The sequence below is a fragment of the Dermacentor albipictus genome, chromosome 5, assembly GCF_038994185.2.
Source record: "Dermacentor albipictus isolate Rhodes 1998 colony chromosome 5, USDA_Dalb.pri_finalv2, whole genome shotgun sequence".
In the NCBI taxonomy this organism is placed as follows: Eukaryota; Metazoa; Arthropoda; class Arachnida; order Ixodida; family Ixodidae; genus Dermacentor; species Dermacentor albipictus.
The window spans coordinates 85,890,288-85,914,474 of NC_091825.1; the positions used below are offsets into that span (position 1 = coordinate 85,890,288).

The window sequence follows — 24,187 nt, forward strand, 5'->3', positions numbered from 1 at the left end:
CGTTGGCTCCTGCTTTCACCTTGTTCTCGTTTTGCTCATCATCCTATCCCCTCGTGGTTTCTCAGGAGTTGTCGACTGTCGTGTGCTTAGCGCAGTTCATTTGCCTTCGGGTGGCCACCCTTAACGGCTTAGCAATGCCAAGAGAGCCTCGTCAGAGCTGCTTGTTACTTAACCTCAGTATTGCCTAACGTAATGTATGCGAGAAATTTTCCATTGCGGATGGCATAATCTAAATTTAGGGTCAGTGATATGCGTGCTTAGTGGAACTAGACCCGTCGAAGCATAACCGGATTAGTGGGCAGAATCGTAATTATCGCCGGCTCTCAGTGAGCTTAATAGACGGTCAGGTTTATGTCAAGGCAGCTCGTTTAATTAAATGCGTAGGCAGTCCTCGCAGAGAATCTCACAATCGTTACCGGTGGCCTGTCACTGCCATTGTATTATTATTTGTGCAATATTCAATATGCTCATTATTCTGAATAGGACATGTACTTATTCATTCTAGATCATGCAAACGAAACAGTTCCTAAAAGCTTAGAACCAAGCCGCAAACATGAACCGAGTGGCTGTAGCCGGAACATTATGAATATTTTATTGCCTGTGACAGCAACGCAAGTGAGCTCGATTGAAACGCAACAAAATGGCTACATCTTTAATGATTATGACATTGTAATGGGTTAGAATTCTTCGGGAACGTGACGCACTTTTAGGGGGCTATCTATGTTTATTAGTCTATTTACGTTTGCACGTTCGTATCTAACCGCTTTCCCTCCTCGTATCTAACCGCTTTCCCTCCTACCTGGCTCACTGAGTGCCTTTCACACCATCTCTTTAAGGAGCTCCGCCAATAACGAACTCTGTATGAGAAGCTCTTGAATGACCCTCTCGTCAACTTGGGTCACAACGTATGTGCCACCGATAGTGCGGCAAGGGACGGAACGATCCTCCGGGTGCGCATAGAATTACAGTATAGGCTCTCTTATCTGCGAACTCTACGTTCGCATGCAACGGTGCGCCACACTTCTCGTCAAGAAGGCAAGCACAAGCATTTTGGCAGTGCCACTGAGTGTTGCAGAGTGTACAGAAAGGTGCGCCAGAGAGAAGCCCGGTTGCCGCATGACGCGTTTCGCAGCATTCGCACGCACCAGCGCGCCACGCATTTAGGAGGCCACGTGCAGGCTTTGTGACCGCAGTGCTGGATCACGCCACCGAGTGTTCGTAGAGAAGCGCGAAAGAGCCGTCCCGCTGCAGCACACGCTGCATACGTAACTCGTTTTCACGGTGGCAACACATTGTGTCGCTATTTTTATTCAATGCTAGTGCATTACCGTCGACAGTATTCATGTGAAGTATTCTGCCACAATTTTTCTTTAACGTGAGCTGTTCTAGCATTCTAGCTGTCCGTGAACCTTGCGCGGGGCAACGCCGACCGTGACGTATATGCAATGCAATCACGATGAGGTTTTAAACACGCAGGTTCGAACGAAATATTAGAGACATCTCTAACAGTAAGTGGTCGGACGACTGTACGTGTGCTGTTTTTATTGTCGCCAGATTGGAAAACGTAGAAGTCACATCTTCTAAAATTGTAAATTGAAACCAGGGTGTAAGCAGTAATCAATGTAACCAGGAATTGTTCCAAACTCTCCCTGCAAGTAAGGTTGAGCGCAGAAAAAGCTTACAAAAGGCACTCTCTGAGCGCTAAATTACAACTGAACGACATGTTCTGTATTGTAAAAGGTGGCGTACCGGAATTCGAGAAATGTTACGCAAATTTCGTGTGACGTGTTTTTGCAGGAAGCATATGTTTGAAAATATTTCGTCAGGCTAATTTGACGGCATAGTTCGTGCATACACGCCCGTCAGAAATTCTGTTAGGCGACAGCGAGGAATTTCAGAATTTAACTTACGAAGGAATCACAATAACCGCTTTTAATGTGCCACCATATATCAACATATTACAGCGAAATTGTAAGCCGCTAGTTGGTCGGAATCTTTAGCGGCATGATCCTCATGGACAAAAAAAAAAAGGAAACCTTCAGGAAGTGAAGCGAAAAGCGTACACAGTCTTTGGTATCGCGCACACAACCTTACAACACAGCAATCGTTTCATTAGGAAAAAGCACAAAACAAGCGTACAAACCACATAATTGATGATACGGCACTCCTGCTAACAATTTCAAGCCCGTAGCGCTCGCCGCATACGTTGCTCGGGAAAGATTACTGTTTCGCAAGCTGCCGTGGAGACGGCAGCTTCCGACGTGGGGAGTAAGGTCACAAGTCTTTCGTATATAAAAGAACCAGCCAAGCTGTTTCTGTTTGTTGCTGTTTCAGCACGGCTGTCAGTAATCAACGCATAGTTAGGACTCCCAAGGAGCAGGGTGAATACAAGGAGAGGCAAGGAGAAAAGAAACGGCAATGTGACTAGAGGGGCCGTGCTGCCAAAATGGACGAACTTCGTTCCCAAGAGGTGTTGCATAGCCCCCTCAGCAGTTGTAGTGGTGCTTTTCAGCAGCTTCCCTGGATATACGCTATCGCAGGGCCGGAATGGCGAGCGAATTGTTTACTCCCGACACCTCTACAACAATTTCCCGCTTCACCAATTATTATTGTACGCGTTAACAAAACGACGTTTTGAAATAACTGTACATTGCTCCATATCTTACTATGATGAGACGAAGAAGGTTCATACCAAGCTGTTGCACGGCACACTGTAATAAAGCACCTTAAAGGTTCAATAAAGGCCGACAGTAGCAGTACTGAAGCGTCATAAGAATGTTCCGTAGGAAGCACAGTGACGCTTTAAACTACAACAGAGTTGCTGCAAAGAAAAGACGGAAATGTGGGACATAATATAGGTCCCATGTTCCAGTGTGTATAACAAAAAGACTCGACTAGTTGTATTGTCTAATTCACAATAGGTAAATGGTGTACTGTAGAACACCAATAAATAAGTACAGAAATGGCTGTGCAGGAAATACAGTAATTTTTGTTTGTCGTTCTGCCTATGAAATCTTCCTTTCTCTGCAAACTTAACCGTGCTCTACAAGTAGTAGATGGCTTCTGGCCACAGCAGAATCTGCGTCTATGGGTTTGCTTACACTCACCAATGCGCTGTAGAGCTCCTCTCTGGCAATTACCAACCTTGTCAAAGAGATAAACTTCACATATGAATCAAGTGACAACGAAGCAAGTAGGCAAAGAAAAAGAAACGTCAGCTATCCTGAAACTCTTTGAGATGATTTGAGCTTCTTAACAGGTAACGTAGGGTCGCTGCGGTCTAGCTCGATATGTCTGCGGTGCTTTTTGAGGCAGCGGTTTGAGTTTGTCCTCAATATTGTGCGCCCGTAGTTCCCCAAGGGCGACACCTTACGAAATCCAGGAACAAAGTTGAGAATAATAATGTTACTTTTGGGCAGGCGCAAAACGGAAGTAAACATGAAAGGCTGGAGCCGGCGAGCTCCATTCGACCAAAATTTCAACAGGAAGGAAGCGAGCCCAACGGTAGAGTACGCGCGGACAGGAAGAGCCGATTAGACGGTTCCGGAACATTCCTCTCCGGAAGGTCAGCCGAAGCACCACAAAATGAGCAACAAAATTTGTTTGGGTGTCGCTTTACTATTTCCTTGTGTCAAAAGGCTTTCCTTCTTTTACTGGGCTCCTCGACACCGCAGTTTCAATGGCTCTGGAAAAATAAACTCGGGGGCTTTTTGGTCAGATCTAAAAGGGCTATGGGTATACGCTGCTTTCCGCAAGACCTCACAGGAAGCCATTTCAGTAGGTGTCATACGCTTCTATGACGCAGCGCTTGCCTCATGTTCTGTTTACAAAATGGCAGCTATGGTTAGCAATTTATTACACGCTCGCGAGAGGAAGTGTTTACTTAGCACCCATTGGCTTTAGTTCATGACCACCTACTTATTTTTCTGCCTGGCTTCGCCTTTCAGAGAAGCAGGCGGCTGTGCTCCTTTCAATGGTATAGTTGTCAGGATGTTCGCGGCATTTCTTTGATTCGTGCCGACAGGCATCTCTTCCTGTAAACTCGACCTTCCGGCCCCCGCAGTTATGTCGTGGCACCAGTCCTCATGAAAACTGAAGAATAAAAATGAAGGCGACCAATTTATTGCATGCTATTTATTCCTGGCTTCCGCTCAGCCCTCTGCCTTCCTCAATGTCGTATACGTATCGTCATTGTTCTTCCTATCTTTTTTTGCTTCTGGCTCTTTTCTGTCATGCGGGAAGTTAGAATGAACGCTTTTTATTGCTTCACAAAACAAATAGATGATTGAATAAAAGGGGCAGATTGGAAGCGCCAAATATTCCCCTGAATAGTTCCGACGTCATAGGTAAAGGAACTTGCAGCGCCTTCGAACCGGCACAGGCTTGGGAGAAGCATGAATGTTCACGACAGGGATTTCTGCGCAATCGTGTCATCTGTCCGCGCTTCCAGCTTACGCGGCAGATATCTAGCACTCCGGCACTAGTTTACTTTCGCGCAATGCTACCAAATTACTCATAGCTCAGGGAAGAAAACAAAGTAAATAACTAAGTTACCAATAGAAAGCACATTGACGGTGTATTGCGTGAAAAGACGAAGGAAACGTCACGCACCTGTCTTGAAGGCGTGAAAAGCGTCGCCGGGTGGTAGCCTTTGCGTCAAAAGTCGGAGTCTTGAGGCGGGCAGGATGGCGTTGTTGTTGTTAATGCGGTCGATGGCGTAGCGTAGAGCCAATTCCTGCTCCTTGTCCTCGTGGTCGTCTTCCAACAGCGCCCCTGCGAGACAGTGCAATGAAGCGAGCGTAAGGGGAAAAGAAACTTACCTGACAGGCATTCACATTATTCACAGTACACTACACCGTATTTTCGCGATTCTAAGCACCCCCCGATTCTAAGCACCCCTCCTCTATTCCCGCGAAAAAAAATTGGGAAAAAAGTTTGCATGCGAATCTAAGCACCCCCCTATTTGTTAGGAAGAGCACGTAGCCAAGGCCCCCAAGCGCGCTTGCTCACTCTGTCATCGAGCCGGAGCCGTCGGAGTCCCGAGGTGGCCCAGCGTCCGCGGCGCGATCTCGCCGCGCAGCCGGACTGTACGGCTGTACGGCGAAAGCTGCAGAAAGCGTACCCATCAACCATCCCAAGTATATTCGAACGCTTAGAAGCTGATCAAAGTGTACGTTGTGGTCAAATCATTTAAGAAGTGCTCAATCACAAACCACTTCGACGAAACGGAAGACGACCTACTGTGGGATACCGAGAGCGGCGGTTCAAGCTGTGCGACGAACTCGAGTGACAGTGATTGTAACTGAGCATCCGACACAAGCGGTGCGTTCACTGTCTGCACCGATTTTCTTTTAAATGTTTACAATATGAAATGTTATTTCTCACACTCATCTCGTCACGATGTCACAGCGAAAAGAAGGAGGGGGGGGGGTCATTCTAGATTTTCTCGAATCTAAGCACCCCCCCCCCTCACTTTGGGAATCGCGATCGGGAAAAAAAGGGGGTGCTTAGAATCGAGTAAATACGGTAGTGTCACTTCTTTGAAGCAAATATAATGTCTGCCAGCACTGATGTCTCGCCGCATCATATCATGTCTTTGCTTGCTGCACTCTTTTTTTTTACAATCCACGCTCAAGGCACCACCTTCTCAAACCACCATTACGAACTTCCTCTCGCATAAGTCACAGCTTTGCCATAGCACGTTTACCCAGCCGCTCATCTGCCATGACCACTTCCTTCTTTCCTGATGCAATCCTTTATTGGAATGCGCTCCCTGACAACTTCGTTACCTGTACTGACCGCAAAAAATTTCGTGAATACCTAACAAATCACTTTGAATAACTTTCTGTTCCCAGTGTACATCGTTCGTGAACCCATCATAAACCAATCGGAAAAGTCTACCCTTGTCAACCCTTGCACCTAGTCTTTTTCTTTTGTTTCTTTTATTGCGCATGTATTGCCGCGTTACTTCCTCCAATTCGAATTTTTTCTCGTACAGGTCATACAAAATCAGCAATATGTTTTTTTTTCTTTTTTTCTTTGTATTGCAAGAAACCACTCTTACACGTGTTTGTATCGCCCCCCCCCCCCTTGTGTAATGCCTCCGGGCCTTCAAGGTGATAATAAATGAAATGAAATGAAATTTGACGACTGGGTGAAAGGCAAGAAGTTAACAATAGGCAAAATGAAATGCCACGCGACTGGCCGGTAGAGGAACATTGTGTGAATTCGCGGGCTTCTTTCACGCTCGGAAAACACTTTTATGTAGCACTTATTGAGCAAGAAAAAACTGTATCGGGGAGTTTCTCATGTCGCTCTACAAGTTTCTATTTGGCACTTTCAATCTAAACAAATTAAGTGAGAATTCGATTAATTAAGACAAATAATGTAATCATGGGGGAATGCAAGATATAAGATGAGTATATTCAAGCGATGGCAAACATCATTACCTTGGGATTACCCAGCTAAGTAGCATTACCCAGCTAAGTAGCATTTGCATATGTTTAAAGTTTGTCTTAAAATAAATGAAACATCCTGTATGCTTCTTTGCTATTCGAGTTATCGCCCACGGTTTCCTATATCGCCTCTGATGAAGGCTATAGGGTGGGACGTCATCAAACGTCGTATAGCGATTGTGGTAAGGGTGAGATTTACTAGAAAACAGCCCATATTGTAAAAACATTATTGCTTCAGGTTTACATGCCGTCTATAGATTGACTATAAACAAAAGTCGTTAATCTCGGCCTAAGCCGTGTACGCTGTAACCAAGCGCAGATACCGTCAGATAATACGGAACTACGTTAGATACAAGCCGATGGGGTTGTATACAGCCGAGATTGCTTTAAAGCCTATTTATAGACTTAAGTATGCACATAGTGTATACCTCCGCATTTGCTGACCACATGCTATGACCTACGTAGTCGCTCTCGACAATCCCAAGACAGCCTTCACAGTTCTCATGGCATGACTTTTGCGGCAGTAGAATAAAGAAAACAAAACACAGATGCAATCGTGATAATATATGTTATGAACGCCAACATAAGTTACAAGCGGATTTCAAACAGGCATCAAGCTAACAGCAAAGACTCATAAAGTTTGTAGCTGACAACGCAAACTTTCTGGCTGTGCGATGAATCGATGTCGCGCATGTGGTGTGCGCGTTGTTTATCGTCCGATTCTCAGATACTTTCCACGTTGCCCTCATATCTCGGCGGCATCACTAACAACAGGTGGTTTTTGTTAGACTGACATCCTGCACTCTAAACTCATCAAAGTTTCTCATTCACCTAAAATATATGCGATATCCTATCAACCCATACAGTCCTTAGCAGGCAGTGTGCCTGTGCGGCATACCGCCGTTTCCCTACCCGGCGGTGGCGAAGCGGCTCTGATTGGTTGAGGGCGTGAGTACGCGCCTATGCAGCTGGAATCCTTACTAATGACTCACGCTCCGGCGCCAGCGCAACGGTCAACTCTTCAAACCGCCCTTTCCCGCATCTTTTCCGCTCTAGGAGCAACTGGATCTTTTGCGTGACCACGAAAGCGCCACTAAAGCTTCTGAGCCAATACAAGATTCGCTTGTAAAATGAAAAGGAAAAGGCGCTCGGACTTCTCGGAGTGCGCACACCCTCAGCGCCCTAAACACCTGCGCATGGGCAATGACAACAACGCTGGTGCGCCGCCTGTTAGCGTCAATTTGAGTTCTCAACGACTGCGCCAGGCACGTCAACTCTTGTTGCAGTGGTGTGCGCTGTCGGCCTGAACCTTGGTGTCTGTGTGTTCGTGTCTTCTTTGTGCCATAACACGTCAACATCACTGAACGGCAAATTTTAGCAAAGGTATTTTTCTTAAAAAGCTCATGGTTAGGTGAGCGCACTTCCTAGTGTCTATTAGTCGTTTGCTTGAAGCGAAAACGCGCTCTTGTTCTCGCTTCTACTATACGGAATGTTTTACGGCAAACCACTGCGCATGCTTGTTGATTTTAGCTTCATAGTTGATGTGCGTAAAAAAGAAAATACATCAGATTTTACCTTGGTACTGTGCAGCCACTAAGTGGATTGTGGGTGTGAAGCAACAAGTGTGGGTAGTTCTCGTTTTGTGGCGCTCGATCGGGCCGCCATGAACGCTACGCCGCATGTATAGTGAAATTCTCGTGACACGCTTTACGTACATACCTCGAAATTTCGATAGCGTGAACAATTTTTAAGACGAGAAGTATAGTTGAACAAATGCTAGCGTACTTGGATGAAAGGACGTGTTTGCGGGGCATTCATCAGCAGTGTGTGCGCTGCCGTTTTCGTAGAGGAAAAGTAACTCTATTTATGAGGCTCCTGGCAACCAATCTAAAAATATGCAACCGCAAAAACTTTCGGAGTATGAAACTTGCGATAAGCTCAGTCATTAGCAGCTTCGCAACATAGCCGAAAATACTTGTGTAACAATAAATTAGACGCTCGGGGAAGCACTTTTACACGTTTCAAAGGCATTGGGTTCGACGATAATTGGAAAAGTTTTTTTCTGGCTTCTTTTATGAATGGTTTAACAGCAGGAATTATTTTCTTGGCTATTTGAAAGGTGTTAAGCGGCTTTAGATCATTCGTCGTTATGCACTTTACGTGCTGTTATTCACTGTTTATAAGCTGTTTGTATAAGCAGCTGCTGACACAGATTTGCATTTTGACAATCGTGTATGGTACGAAGGCCTTGCCGTGCATAATAAGTGTTCGCGTTTTCATTATTGTTGCATTTAGTGCCGTCGTCTCGGACAGGCTACATACTGTGTGCGCTGTACAAAAAAGAGCCAGATTATCTAGTTGGAGATATTCTCTCAGAGATAACGTACAAATTATCACAATAATTTAGCGGACATTGCACTTGTGCTACCCTTATCAATACAGCTAGGAGGTCGTAACATACTTTAGCTGATAAGTAGGCTTATTAACACACTCAATTCATATGCCTTCTACTGAAAGTGTGGCAAATAATGCATTGATCTCGGAGTAAAAGAAAAAAAGGCATTGCAGACTGTTCTAAGCGCAAATAAGTTGAAAGTTTTTACGTGATTGTACAAAACTGCAGTCACTATTTTTGGCATGTTCATTCGGGACGGGCATTGCTTTAACACACGAAAATGAGCCAAGTGCAGTTGGGTATACTTGTTTCAGCAATTATTATTATAGGAATGGCTTGGGATTCTTGCATTTGTTTCTTATTTTGATAAGTTCACTTTGTGTCATATGAACCTGTCCTAAATGAAACGTACCATTGACGGAACCAGCCACCATTATAGTTGTCTAACTGCTCATCGTACTGTAGCAGGATGAAATATTACAATGGCACTGATTCGTATTCGCATGATGTCTTTGGTCAGAAATAAACCAAGTTAACCAGAGACATAAGTGATGCGATCAAATTATATACCTTATATAAAGCTACTAATTAACTGTAAAAATAACAAATTGAATAGTTTTCTCTCACATGGTTGCATTTGCTTTACGTGTGTGTCTTTCTGCGTCTTTGTCTTGCATGCTGTGCTCGTGTTGCCATGCCTTACGAACCTGCCCAAGACCCCTTAACCCTTAATAAACAACTTATTAAATTCAGTTCAATCTAATACTGCCTGTCAAGTGACTGACTTGTTATTCGGTTTATCTGAAATTATGGACTGCCAGTAACTTGGCAAGCATTAAAGCACAGTATTTTGTCATTGCACTTAAACAGCGGGTGTCATAGACTGGCAGAGAATTTTCATGAAAACAGCCAGGGAAGACTTGGGAAAAGATCAGGGAATTTGAAAATATGAACATAGGTATGCGTTCTTGTTCTATGCCTTACAACATTTCCAGAGAATCCCTCTAGTAAACACATTTTGAAACGTTTCACCTCACAGAAAATTGTGACAAGTAGGTACCATTTATTGAAAAAAAGAATGAAAGTGAAGCATACTGTCATGGCATTTCTTACTCATTTTTTTCTTTTTGCGTTAACTAAATGTCCTGAACCTAGAAACCCTAGAAAAGGTACTCATGTTCGAGAGCACCTTAAATAATTTGCTGTGACAGCATTAATTCGGACTACAACTTAATTTCTGTTTCCCAGGAGGTTCATATGTGTCGTGCCATGACACAGAAAGTGGTGGTGTGGTACTTGTGGTGTTCATGGGGTATACCTAACCTGCAGCTGTGTCAGTATGCCCAAGAGGCTTCATTATCTATAAGAACCTAAGAAGTGACCATATGAATACAATAACTCCATCTGTCTTCTGTTGAAGTTTTGGTCAATGATGTCTTCATTTAAGAAAATGAGAAAGGTATTAAAATGTGTATGAAGGAAAATAAATTACAATCTTTGGCATGATACTGTCAATAGTCAAGTCACTTATTTGAGCATATAATTCCGCGCGGGCATATTTACTTAACCAAAAATATACAGACGGTCAAACTGGGTAAGCTTGTTTCAGCAATTGATGAAGAGATCATTTGGAATAAGTAAAATAATGTGTCATACATGAATTTGTCATCAAAGGAGCATACTGTTGCTGCAGTACCAGCAGCAATCGTGACTGTTTAATTGTTCGTCATGTAATTAAAAAGAAACATAGTATGATAGTACTGATTTGTATTTACAAGTAGCCATAAGTCATAGTTAAAGCGCATTAAGTATAGACGTAAATGGTTTGAGCAAATATATTAAGCTGTCTAATGAACATACAAAGAATACGCAAGTGTTATTCTTGCCTCACGTTGCTGCGTCTCCTTATTTGCATTATACACTTGCAGCACCTTTGGAACAAATGTCCCAAAGGTCAAGGCCAGCCTGGCAACCTTGCTTGCCAAGGGGAAGTATTCTGTGTAGTCTCTTTCGATCATAGCGTAATACCTGCATTTTAATGAAGCAGTGTATTATATCACGCAATCAAATAAGTTAATTCAATAGCGGTGCACCTGCTTACTTTTTCGCACAGCATGATTCAGCACTAGTCGAATTGTTTCAATTTTTTTTGTACTGTTTATGCAACATATAAGTGTGCAGCTTGTTCAGGAGCACTATTAATCTATTTACGTTAATGCATAAGTGCCCATCAGAAGCAAGAAGTGTGCATGTATAATATAGATCCGAAATTTCTTTGCCGCCATATGTAAACAAATAACTAAACTAAGCTGTAGGTAGCAGATAGCGAGCACATTTTATTTAAGCCGACGCATTGCATGCAACTGTAATATTTCTTGAATGTGGATGTGCACAAATACCCATGCAGCCTTACATAAAATTCACGGCTACTTGTATTTCCAATTTTGTCAACTGCTCGCATCCGCATGCATGATTTTCTATGTACAGCTCCCTACGCATGTTCTCATATGCATGCTGGATGCAATAATTTTTCATAGAGATTTCCAATAGACTACTTATTAACAACCCCCAGCAGCGAGTATTTATTTATAATCATAATACGATCTCCTGCCGGAACACAGTTGGCCAATTCTGGTCTATATATCTAGTATGCAGGGTATTCCAGCTATTTCTGCCAAGCTGGTCAATAAAAATAAAATTTAAAAAAACCTCGCTGAAAGATATACTGTTATCCAAAGACGACGCGTCAGACCTCTGAGACCCCAATACCACAGGTCTTAAAATCACATCTTATTGCGCCATCTTCATTTAAAGAGTATTCTTCGCTAAGCAGCTCCGCTAAATTTATGTTAGCTCGGACACCCTGTATCGACAATACTCGACAAAAATTGCACGACTAAAGCCTACAGGATCTTTTAGCTAACTTGGGCCAAGTAATAAACAAAGAAACATAGGTGCGACACGTGCCTTATTTGCACATTATTCTTATGAGCCATATGAATCACGTCATGGTATTTTTCTCCGATCCTACGAGCTGGCTTCTTAACAAAGATTGCTTATTTACCTATTTAAATAGAAACACTAGCGAAAAATCCTCTGTACAAATGTTGTAGCCACTGTTTAGAAACATCGGAATACATCATCTATGATAAGATAACTGTCCTGTTAAATTTGTTTTCCAGCATTACTTCAAGTGCGCGAAATTTCAAAAATACCACGTCACTGTCGGCTAACGTATTGCGATTTTAGTACTCTGAAATGTAAGTTGAATGAATTAGCAAAGGCTGCTTCGCCCACAGAGATCAGTTGAACAGGCTCTCGGTGAGTGCGATAGACGTTGAGTGAGAGAAGGGACGCACCATTCTAGGAAAAATTCTTCAAGGGAACAGTGACCAATAGGTATTTGCCTATGGACATTTCATAGACTTCAGTCTACAAAAGTAGACCTATATAAGCCTATACACTTTTGTCTATAGACCTCCTGCAGAAATTCGTCTACAGAAAAGAATTTTATTTATTCTGTAGACAGTCTCTAGTCAGTCAATAGACTCGGGCATTTCGTGGACTAGTCAACAAAAAGTTTGAGGCTATAAGCCAATTGACTGTCTATAGACTAGTGTAAAGAAATATTTATAGAAAGTATGTTGACCTAATATACACATGTTTATAGACCTTACGTAGACTTCCTACAGAACGTTTTGTAACGGAGGGATCCACAGGGCAGTCAGGGATGTTACGACCATAGCCTATGCATTGTTGCCTGCAAAAGGCCACAAAAGCCCTTCTGCGCTGCTTTAAGGACACTGGATTGTATGAACGCTTGTGGCAGTGTAGATTCCTCTGCAACTGAATGCGAATGAGAGACTATTATTTTTCTTTTCTCTCCTTATTCCTTTCCCTTTTCCATATCCCTAAGTGTAGAGTAGCAAAGCGGGCACGTCTTTGGTTAACATTCCTACCCATCCCTCTTTGTTTCTCTCTCTCTCTCTCTCTCTCTCTAGTAATCAGCTCATTAGCAAAATACGTCAAAACTGGGCTTCCCATGGTAAGCCGTTATAGTGTTAGGCATTAGTTGCATAACAAAAGAAAAAAAAAACAGAAAAGAAGACGCGAGATAAGGTGCTGTCGAAATACACGCGCCTGCATTATTAGAAGATAGCTATACTGTAAGTGTAGTAAACTGTAAGTAAGAGGTTGCTTTCAGCCTATTGTGTTAGAAATCTAGAAACCGGAGTGCAAAACTAATCACTTGAGGACCGCATTCAACGAAAGCACACGCGTCGAGGAAATTTCAATGGCGCCCCTTTGTATACTGTTGTATAGCGGAAAGCCCACGCAACTGCTAAAAAAGTGTGAAAATCATCATCATCATCATCATCAGCAGCAGCAGCAGCAGCCTGGTTACGCCCACTGCAGGGCAAAGGCCTCTCCCATACTTCTCCAACAACCCCGGTCATGTACTAATTGTGGCCATGCCGTGCCTGCAAACTTCTTAATCTCATCCGCGCACCTAACTTTCTGCCGCCCCCTGCTACGCTTCCCTTCCCTTGGGACCCAGTCCGTAACCTTAATGACCATCGGTTATCTTCTCTCCTCATTACATGTCCTGCCCATGCCCATTTCTTTTTCTTGATTTCAACTAAGATGTCATTAACTCGCGTTTGTTCCCTCACCAAATCTGCTCTTTTCTTATCCCATAACGTTACACCTATCATTCTTCTTTCCATAGCTCGTTGCGTCGTCCTCAACTTGAGTAGAACCCTTTTCGTAAGCCTCCAGGTTTCTGCCCCGTAGGTGAGTACTGGTAAGACACAGCTATTATATGCTTTTCTCTTGAGGGATAATGGCAACCTGCTGTTCATGATGTGAGAATGCCTGCCAAATGCACCCCAGCCCATTGTTATTCTTCTGATTATTTCCGTGTCATGATCCGGATCCACCGTCAATACCTGCCCTAAATAGATGAATTCCCCTACGACTTCCAGTGCCTCACTGCCTATTGTAAATTGCTGTTATCTTCCGCGACTGTTAAACATTACTTTAGTTTTCTGCAGATTAATTTTTAGACCCACTCTTCTGCTATGCCTTTCCATGTCAGTGAGCATGCATTGCAATTGTTGATAAAAAAAAAGACCCGACCCCCCTCCTCCATATAACACCCAGATAATAAAAATATTTTTGATCACTTTGTCTATTGATTTTTTCTAAGTGGTTCGGCCGAGAAGTTTCCAGCGGGCTGTCGTTTTACTTCTTGCGATGAGCTCATGTTATCGATCTCAGTTTTTGCAAAGCGCTCACTCGCCACTCAGGAGCCTGCAAGACTGAACAAGAGCAATAAATCCGGTTTGGCGCAAATAATTCGATTACCGAGGGGAAAAAAGTGCGCTCATCACGACACGTGTACATCAATGCGTGAGCGGTCACCACGTGTGGAGGGAGATTCTGTCCTGCTGATGCGGTCGGAAATCCGCTGTTGTAGCCTTTCAATTTTTTAATGCGATTCGCGTTGTCAGGGTGCCTCTCATCCTTTTCGCGAGCTATTATTCTGTCTTTGTATTTATCTGTCTCCAGCCCTTTTCCCGCAGACCTGGGTCTCTGGGTAGTTCATGGGCGAATCGGTAGCGCGTCGGGAGCTGCTTTCCCTCAGGAAAGCAGCCTTTCTGTTTTTTTGTTTTTTCATGTTGCTGTACAGTTTTTTCTTCTTGACACTTTCCATCCAACTATAATTTTACATAAGTTATTTAATCAAATAAGACAACCTATGCAATTAGGCGAAGTGCAAAAAGTAATCTGAGTGTCTACAAGCGATGGCAAACAAGATTAGCTTGGGTCTTCCCAGCTATACGTTGCATGTGCATATTTTTAAATCTTGGTGCATCACAGTTGGGAAACCTTATACAGTAATATGAGAACAAATTTGCACAGCAGGAAATTAAAGAACAGCTAAAACAATGAAAGAAGCCATTTCGCTGAGCGCGAAGCCTTCTAGCGGTATTCCATATATATCCACTGGAAATTACCGCTATGACTCTGAGCACCAGCCGTGCTGAGGGCGTTGCAATTCCCAGAGGCACCCAGTGGCGCCCTCCTTGTAATGGTTGCGAGAAAATTCTGTGGAGAGCAACAAACGCCATTATCAGCTTGATGGGTATCGCGTAACATGTGTGCTGCTTGTGTAAACGAGGTGGTTTTTGTTATGTCGGGGCCTTGCGTACTCACTGTGCCAATGGAGATCCCCCAGCTGCGAGGTCGTATAACTAAGACTTGCTGTTGGGCTAGATATATTAAGGAGAGGGCAGGAAAAGTATGTTTCATCATGATCGTGTTTTCTCTTATATATTTATTCGATATTCTATATACATATATATATTGAGCCTTGTACTCCATAACAGAAAGCTATTTCGGGCACACTTTAACGGCTTTAGTGTTCCGATGGCCCAATACTGCTGACGTTCGCAAGATTAAGATCTGCGTCGGTACTTCCAAATACTCAACGAAACGAAAGTAAGTGACTAAAATAGCTTCTGTTTTGCGCAAGGCGGCTTTGCGATAATGGCTATACCTGCAGCTATTCACTCTTTTAGATGCGTCGTAAGTAGTTATGCGTCTTATTGAGAGCTTTAAGCTCATTCCAGCAGCGTCTTTCATTATGCTTCGACACTATGCTCCGTGTTCATCTTTGTTTTCTCGTTTACATGTTCCACGCAATGAAAATAGTTCATGGAGAGTCTCGACGCCTGTAATGCTTTCAAATTTTCCAAATACAGATTGCCACGTCTACAACTGAAATTATTGTGAAAGAAGAGACGAATAAAAGGAAAGGCATGGAGGTCAACCAGATTGATATATCCAGTCTAAGCAGTCTCAGCTCCCGTTCACACCTACATAATGCAAATCATTCACGGTGTGGTCACAATCAAAACCATAGTAATGTCTTATTGAGTTACTTAGTATAATGCCTAGATGAAGATGCGCAAGGACGTCCTAGAGCAGAAGGCTTTAAGGGGACCTTCGGTCGCACATAAAAGAGCTAACATTAATGAGTGAATAGTTCGTATGAATCATACAAGTGTTCGGCAGCAAATTATTTGTGCTGTTACGATGTGTTTCGAACTGATGCGCAGTGCAGCGCATGGTGGTGCTGCTATTGTTGTTTCGCCTAGTACCGCAAGTTCGCATCACATAGGTTGCTGAAGAGCGGCCCATACCAATTGGACCCTGCGGCAAATACCCTGGCCTGTAGCACATACCCAATTGCAGATACCCAAGTTGTCATGGAAGAGATAAATTGAATAGAGGCACGTGGTACGCTATACGCCATGGCACACACCTACTGGTGCATACAGAGTGGCATATATCTTCGGGAACTGACCACATTTTAGACTGTTCTACCAATGGAGAAACTTCTCAAGCGCTGCATTCACATTACGTAGGAAGAGCGCACCGAGACTCATCAAGTCAGCCAACTAGAGCCGCTCACACTCACATTCACCGGACGTGCAGTATTGCGCTACTTCTGCTGTACTGAAAGCTACGTTGCTGAACAGATCCGAACGCAAGAATCCCACCTGCACTCTGGGAGCATATCAGCGTTGCATGTATTCCGCGCCGTATGCATCCGACTTACCGTACGGAGCATCGGCAAAGCAGACTCCGCGCAGTCAGCAAGAAGTAGGCGAGAGACCCTTATACGAGATCCATGTTGCAAATAAAGAAGTTCAGCCGAGCAGGAGCGGCTGCCACGGGAGCTGCTGGCTCAGTTGCTGCCATGATGACGAACGAGTCAGACAACCAAGTGCGAGTCTAATCAACGTCGATTGTTTGCCACATTTCAAGTGGTGCCGAAACCCGTCCTGTCATCTGGCCATCGAGTTCCGGCAACAGAGAAACTCCGCACCAAGCGCAGCTTCGTCCGGAGGGCTATCACCAATACCATCGCTACTACAAACACACTAGGCCACCTCTACGCGCGTGCTATACCAGCTCCTCGAGCTCGTTTTAGTGAAGCAGGTGAAGCTTATTGAGTTGGACTGAAGAACACAGGATACGCTCATGGATGCAGACCTGGCGGCAGACCTGACCACAGCTTTCGAATGCGAACAAAAGGTCAGCTTTACCAGGGGAAGCGTGCGCCTCGCCACCGAGGCGCGTCCACCAATCAACCCCGTCTCCGCCAACTCCACCGCGAGCCCTACAGCGCAACTTGCCTCGACTCCGCACCCAGCTGCCCCTTCCGCCTCACCCTGAGTGTCGCCAGCGGCGTCGTTCTACTTTGCCCTGCCAAAGCTACACATCCCGATGTTTTCAGGGGAACGACGCGGCTGGCAAGATTTTTGGGAAACAGTACTAGGCAAGAATTCAGGGCAATGACTCGCTATACTATCGATATATTTAAATATCTGGAGACGTACCTGTCCAGGTCAGCTAAAATGGCAATTCAGGGTATCCGCATCGCCGAGGCAAACTACGATGTCGCTATCAAGGCGCTTTCTGAGTGGTTTGGCCGTCGTGACATGGTGGTCGATGACCATCTTGACCATCTACTCGCATTAGCACCTAATCCTAGTTCAGCAGATCTCGACAAGCTTGGAAATCTGTCTGATGAGATCAATTCCGCACAAGCGCATTAGAGGGTTTTTGCGTTTCAGCAGACGAGGAAGCTGCTGTTCTGCGACACGTCATCAAGAAAGCCTCACCATTTGACCTTGGTATCTTACACTGTCAGCGTCTGAAGGAGGCCTCCTCGTCGAACCACATTGACGTGACAGCGGTAAAAGAAGACAAGTCTTAGCAAGTGAAACATCTCGTGACCTTCCTACAAATTCAAGTCGATCTCAATTCGGTCTCAACCAAACCAGCTCATTTGCAAGCCAGCGGCATCACCAGTGTGAATCGCTATCTGGAATGCAGTTCAGCTTGTCAGAAATGCTTTGAAATAAAAAAAATCAAATGGTTAACTTGCAGTAGAAGGCACAATGCAGTTTTTTGAAGGACAGGTAATAGCTTTATGTGTTCAGCCGCTTTTTTGATGCCTGTTTTACGTGCAGAAAATGATGGTGCCTCAGTGACCACACATCGTCTCGAAGTATGTCACTATGTATCCCGTATACTGATTTCTGTGATTTCATTCTGCTTGGGCTGTTTCATATAGAAATGCTCACCAATTCGCCCAACTGCACACTTTGACATAACAGCCTTCAATGTATCCAGTACATGTATTGCATTTCTGAGTCGGTGTATATTGCGCTAGTCGTTTAGAAGTACATGAATAACGTCGAGTACTTTCCGGAGTACGGCTAGAACTTGAACATATCTGTAACTGTTATCTCATAAGCAGGACTTCTGCTTGTCAGAGTAAGGAGCTTGTTTGTTTTGTTCCGCCCTAGTGCAAAAACTGAAAAGGCTCGTGTCTTGGAAGGTGCCCTCATACAATGGTATGCTGCCAATACAGATCTTAGGACGTCTGCTTCCACAAAGCCATTCGTACCAAAGTTGTTGTGATCACGTCGCAAAGACCCGCTAGCAGGCTAACATTTTTCCTGTCCACGTTGGTGGGCCAAAATGTGGGCAGCTCCCGCAGCTATGCAATGCCAGGCCGACAGGCGGCGAATGTGAAGCAGGCTTCAAGAGCTCAGCAAAGTAAAGGGAAAAGTGCCTGCATTCATTGGAATCACGCATACAACATAAAGACCGGAATTTGTGTCAATAAAGAACAAGCACAGAACAAGCATTCAAACCCCCTAATTGATGATTACGCGCTCCTAATAACAATGCGAAGGACGTAGCACTCCGCGCATGAGTTTTCCGGTAAAGAGTACTGTCGCACAAGCTGCCGCGGTGACGGAAGCTTGCAACGTGGAGAGTATCTAGCATTTCGAGCGTGTTCTAGTGAGTATCGAGCGTGTATCTAGCATTTCGTATATAAAAGAACTAGTCCGGCAACTAGTTTCAGTGTTCTTACAAGAGCACTATGGGTAGGCAACGCACAGTTAGGGCTCCCAGGAGCAGCGTGAATACGAGCAGCGGCAAAGTGCATAAGAAACAGCAATACAACCAGCGGCGACGTGCTGTCAAAATTACCTTTACTCCCTATCCTATAATTACTCTAAATTACCATTACTACGTTGACTCCAATGTAATAAAGCACTGCATACACTCCTCAGCAGTTGTTGCGGTGGTTTTCAACAGCTTCACTGGACATCCACTATTGCGCATGGCCGGGATGACGAGTCAATATTTTTTTAGGCTGCAATAGTCACATCTAGGATAGGATCGTAATGAACTTTATTTGTCCGACGGTTACTGCTGTTGGTACCCGGGGCTAGGCTGCCAGGGGCATCTACTTTAATTTTTCAAATAAAGATGCCACGCGAAAGTATAATACGCCACCCATACAGGCCTTTTCCAACACACTTTCCCAGCTTTTTCTGCTGTCTTCAATGGAGCTGAGCCCCTCAGCACAGAAAATAGACAAAGCCGTTCAGTGAAGCTTAGGTATCAGGCGCACCTGCCTTCTTACATGTGCTGCTCACGAACAAAAATTTCGTGCGCGTATGCATTATCTTCTGCCGTTAACGTCCCTATTGGGAGAGACGCATTTATTCATGTGTCTGTGCCTGTTTTGTATGTATTTGCGTGTGTGTGTGTGTATTTGCGTGTCTAATCAGATTAGGCACCGATGAACTCTTTGTGGCTGCAAGGACAAGAGGTACGCTGATTTTTGGCAATAGCAACGATAGGCTTCTTGCAATTACAAACCAAGAAAACATCAAGAACTGCGCCAAAGAATATGTGTACCGGTTTCGCACGCAGCGTTGTTTTGCTCTGTGCTAGTTTTCTGCGAATATGCCCACATTGTATGCAACTATTTTTCCCTCATTTTCAAAATTCAGTCATCAAAGTACAGATAGTGATATTGCGCTTTGGTTATCAGTATACTATTGCTGTCAAAAATCACAGCTAACTTTTGCAGTGAATATTTTACCATTGCAGAGATAACCTCTGACGTTTACTAGCGTGGCGTAATTTTTTTTTATGAGCAGCACAAAGTGAGAAATGTATCTAAGGCGAAAATAGAAAAAAGAAAGGTATGGACGAAGTTTTCTCTCTTTTTCCATTAGTATTCGGAAGAGAACGCCTGCGAAGTCGGAGATTGCGTTGGTTCATGTGACTGCACAAGAAAGGCCGAAGGGACTACTTTGCTGTGAGCCACGCCAAAGCATTGCAGCGTGTCGAAATTTTTCGTCGAAGGTGTTGGCGAAATGAGGCATTCTGACCACCTAGTTTCGCCCTGCCGAGCAAAATCGCTGCTATTTGGCTGCTGTCCAAGTAGCTCTGTGTGGAGGTGATTCATTCCTTCGGTGGTTGCCGGGCCGAAGAAAGCATGCGTCACGTTTCCTCCTACAGTTTTTATTTGGCGTTTTCTCTTGCAAGACTCATTAGGTTCGAAACGCAAGACCCGAGACATTTCATGCAGCGTTCACATGCACTTACACCTACGTGCATAAACACTCGAAAGCTGCACAATACTCTCATGGCTCAACTTTTCTTTACAGCAGAAAGCAATAGAGCAACTAATACAAAATGTGGATATAGACGAGAAATCCAGCCTTACAGAAACAATGAGAGCGCGTTGCTTTGCAGAACCTAACTTTGAAATAGTAAGTTTTATTCGCTGTATATGTTAAGCAGCAAACGCAAAGATAGCCAGACAAATATATATTATGAAAAAAAGACGCGGAGGTGAAATAGAGGGGAGACAATAGCAAAAAAGTTTTACGACATATGGTGGCACTTCCTTTAACGTACCAGTTCAGCGTTCTGCAGTGTGCATTCTCGAAGCGACTCATAAAAAGCAGTGAAGCATCCTAGCAAAGATTAAAAATAACAGTTTCATTTAAAATGAAACAAAATCAACCCGCAGACATGTACAAACGTGTTTGAGACAAATCTAAATTTCCATGTTCAAAAACAGAACAGGTGCGAAACAAGATACGTCGAGACCTCGATGATGAGCGACGCCTAATGTGCTGATTAACGTACACAGCGACCGGCAGTGTATGGCTTGTGGTTTTGTGGGAGGTAGCATGAAGAGGTAGCCGTTGTTGCCACGCTTTATTTGGCCGGCCAGCCATGGTGCAGCAGAATCTCAGGAGCGGCCGACACCGCGGCCGCTCCAGTCGGGCGCGCAAGGGTGTTCTTGCCTCGCGCTACCTGCACGCGAGCCCATCTTCTTCGTCTGCTTTGGAGGCCATAATCGTGCCGCCACAGGGCCCCCCTCCTAGTGCTACGCACAATGGAAATAAAGTCAAATCGTAATGTCCAGGTAAAGTGTTCAGACGGTGTTCTCGTTTGTAGTGTCAGGTTCATGCAATCTCAGAGAAGTGCAGCAAGGCAGCACCAGCAGCGTATGTTGTGAGCGAGGCGCAGCTACAATGATACCATAGTGCGAAATCGGAACTTGCCGCAGCTTCTCAAAGATGCCCGGGCATATAGAAGTCGGAGTTCCAAAAGTAGATCGTCTGGTAGCTCGGGACATGCGTGAAGATAGCCCAAGTGTTGGACAGTCCTGTTGATGATGTAGGAGTGATTTTCGAGCGTAAGAAACCAGATGGCAGAGAGAGAGAGAGAGAATAAACATTTTTATTAGGTAAATGCAGCTTTGGAGAGGCGTCCTCATTCCAGAATGCCTTCAGCTCTGGCCGCCTCCTGGGCCCTCGCAATCAGCAGCTGCTGATCCTCGAGGTCAGAGCTGGCCAAGACTCTCTCCCAAAGCTCGTTGGTGGGGCAAGGGTTCGGAGGATTTAGTGGTGCCGCTCTGCAACCCCCCATTATGTGCCTGAGGGCCCCGGGCTCTGCGCAGAAGCGGCATTGCGGCGAGAATTGTGTAGGGGCTATGAGGTGATTTCTGGTTAGGGGGGGAGGGGGGGGGAGTGTGTTAACCTACAGAGCTCGGAGGAGTCACTCCTCCTCTCTAGGTAGTGACTTGTGTGGGGGTGCGTATGTTCTGCGGGTCAGCTTGTAGTGTTGTGTGATGTCTTGGTACGAGACTAGAGGGTGCATGCGCTCGGGGTTAGATTCCTCGGCATCGGCTCAGTGGGTGAAATCTCGCGCCACGTGGTTGGCAACCTCGTTGCCTGGAATGCCGTGATGAGCTGGCGCCAAGATGATCATGACTGATCTCGTTGCCGGCTTTTGATTGATGATCTTCAGAGAAGTGGCATGAATTCTGCCGCCAGCAAAGTTGCGGCACGACTGTTGGGAGTCGGTCACTATGACTTCAACCTCTGTTTGGGAGAGTGCAAGGGCTATGGCCGCTTCCTTGGCTTGGAGGGGATTGTTTCGGGTGAGCGAAATGCTGCTCCGATATTCTTTGCTGACGACTGCGGTGGCTGTTATGGCTGCGCGTCTGGGGTAAGACCCCGCATCCGCGTAGGCCATAGAGGGTAAGGTCTCGTATTGCTTGTGTATGGCCAGGCCTAGGACCTCCTTTCGCTGTACGTGGTGCACTAGGTGCATGTGCGAGGTAGAGGACGTACAGTGATGTCGCTCCGCATGGCATGGGGTAAGCTCGCAGTCTGAGGCGGCGGATGGCTGAGAGGGGCAGAGAGCCCGAGGCGGAAGAGGCTAGACCAGATGGCAGAGCTGCTCGTGCAAAACTTTGGTGCGCTATGCATCCGTGGAAGATTCGAGCACAGAACATCGGCAGGCTCGGCTGCTTCTGCTTGTGGTGAAATCTCGAATGCCGATAGCGTCAGGGTAGCGGTGGTCGCTGAATGCATCGCGAATCTTGTGCTTGTGGCGTCGCCGTGTCTGCGACTGTGAAATTAGCACCTAGTGGAGCAGGTGGGAGAGCCTCTGTATTGGTGATGAGTGAGGTGCCCCCTTACAGAAAATGGACAGCTCGCGGGAACGTCTAAGTACGGAGAGCCACGGGCCATGGAAGACCCGACAGCGCTTACGTTTGGCTCAGTCAATTCTTTGGAAACACTCGTCGCGCACCTGCCTTCGAACTGGGTAGGAGGCTCACGAACCTAGTAGAGGTCTGAGGCAGGGGCCTGCGCGTGTTGACGATCAACACGGGTGGGCGCAAGCGATGTGGGGCGAGAAGACCCAGAACAACGCGACGGTTCAAATGGCGATAGCGGTTGCTAGTTAGCGCTGGAGGTGGCAAAGTGAGCAAGCACGGCTGCCCAGAAGTCCTCGTAGAAGTCGGGGCATGAGGATGGCAACCGCATCCTGGAACGCAGCCGGAGCCTGCAACCTTGTTGAGAAGGAAGCGTTTGTCCAGATGGATGAACCAAATGTGCAGCATGTCAAAGTAGAATTTCCGGACGCCTTACAACCACGGGACGTCTGGCAGACTGCGTGAGGCCACGTCACTCGCCTTAGCAGAGTCGGTGTGCTGACGCTGGCATGGCTGGGCTTGGTCGTCCGGGTCACGAGTTTGTGGGAGGCGGCGTGAAGTGGTAACCGTCGTAGCCACGGTTATTTAGGCTGGCCTGCCGTGGTGCAGCGGCATTTTGGGAGCGGCCTACACCCCTTCCGCTCAGGTCGAGTGCGCTAGCTGCACGTGAGCCCATCTTTACCTGCTTTGGTGGTGATAGTGGCGGCGCTACAATTTGCCTGCGTTAAACAATTCATCGCTTTCCCAACAAACCCTTATATGAAAGAACCGCGCCGCGCTACAGAAGGTTGAACACGCAAGTAAAATATGTTGACACCATCTAATACACGGAGGCTACGAAAAATGACACGCCAATTTGAGTGATAATAGAGCCTCTCCTGTATCGACGTTAGCTTCAGCTGAATGTGCTCCTACGTTCTGGTACACCGCTTCCCCGTCAGAACCGAAGCTAGACACACGTGCCTGAATATGAAAGGTGCACTTGGTGACGTGGACTTGCAGGATATGATACCGAAATCTGCTGGCATGCCAAGAAATAGCGCGGGTTGAGGACAGATGACTTAGCTCGAAGTTTTAGTGTCTATCTGACTGCCAACTATGACATCTGGATGTCTGGTTAGATGCTTGAAGCGCGCGAACCTTACTACTGTACCATCCAGAGAAGTGTGCGCGCACTGCTCTCGCACTTTCCATCGAGAATATGCAGGAGTCTTGACATCAGACACAACAGTAAGGTTTGACAGCTCATTCTGCCGGTTACCCCACTGTGGTTTTTACACTATAACAGTCCTCGCGCACTTCAGTTTTGACTCACATTGACGGCCTTAATTTTTGCCAACAATGCAGTTTAGTCTCAATACAGAGGAACTGGAGAAAAGGTCATATTACGGCACAAGCCCTTATCGCCTAGTTTTTTACTATGTCATTCAT

The 24,187-nt window shown here is 45.5% G+C and overlaps 1 protein-coding gene across 4 annotated transcripts in view; it reads right to left on the reverse strand.

The window, feature by feature from the left end:
* LOC135905780 (glutamate receptor ionotropic, kainate 3-like) overlaps positions 1-24,187 on the reverse strand; it is a 673,125-nt gene that overhangs the window by 376,583 nt on the left and 272,355 nt on the right. For all 4 annotated transcript variants that reach the window (XM_070539667.1, XM_070539668.1, XM_070539669.1 and 1 more), the window contains one exon: positions 4,612-4,773. In XM_070539667.1, the coding sequence (XP_070395768.1) occupies positions 4,612-4,773 (162 nt within the window). The remainder of the gene's footprint in view (positions 1-4,611; positions 4,774-24,187) is intronic.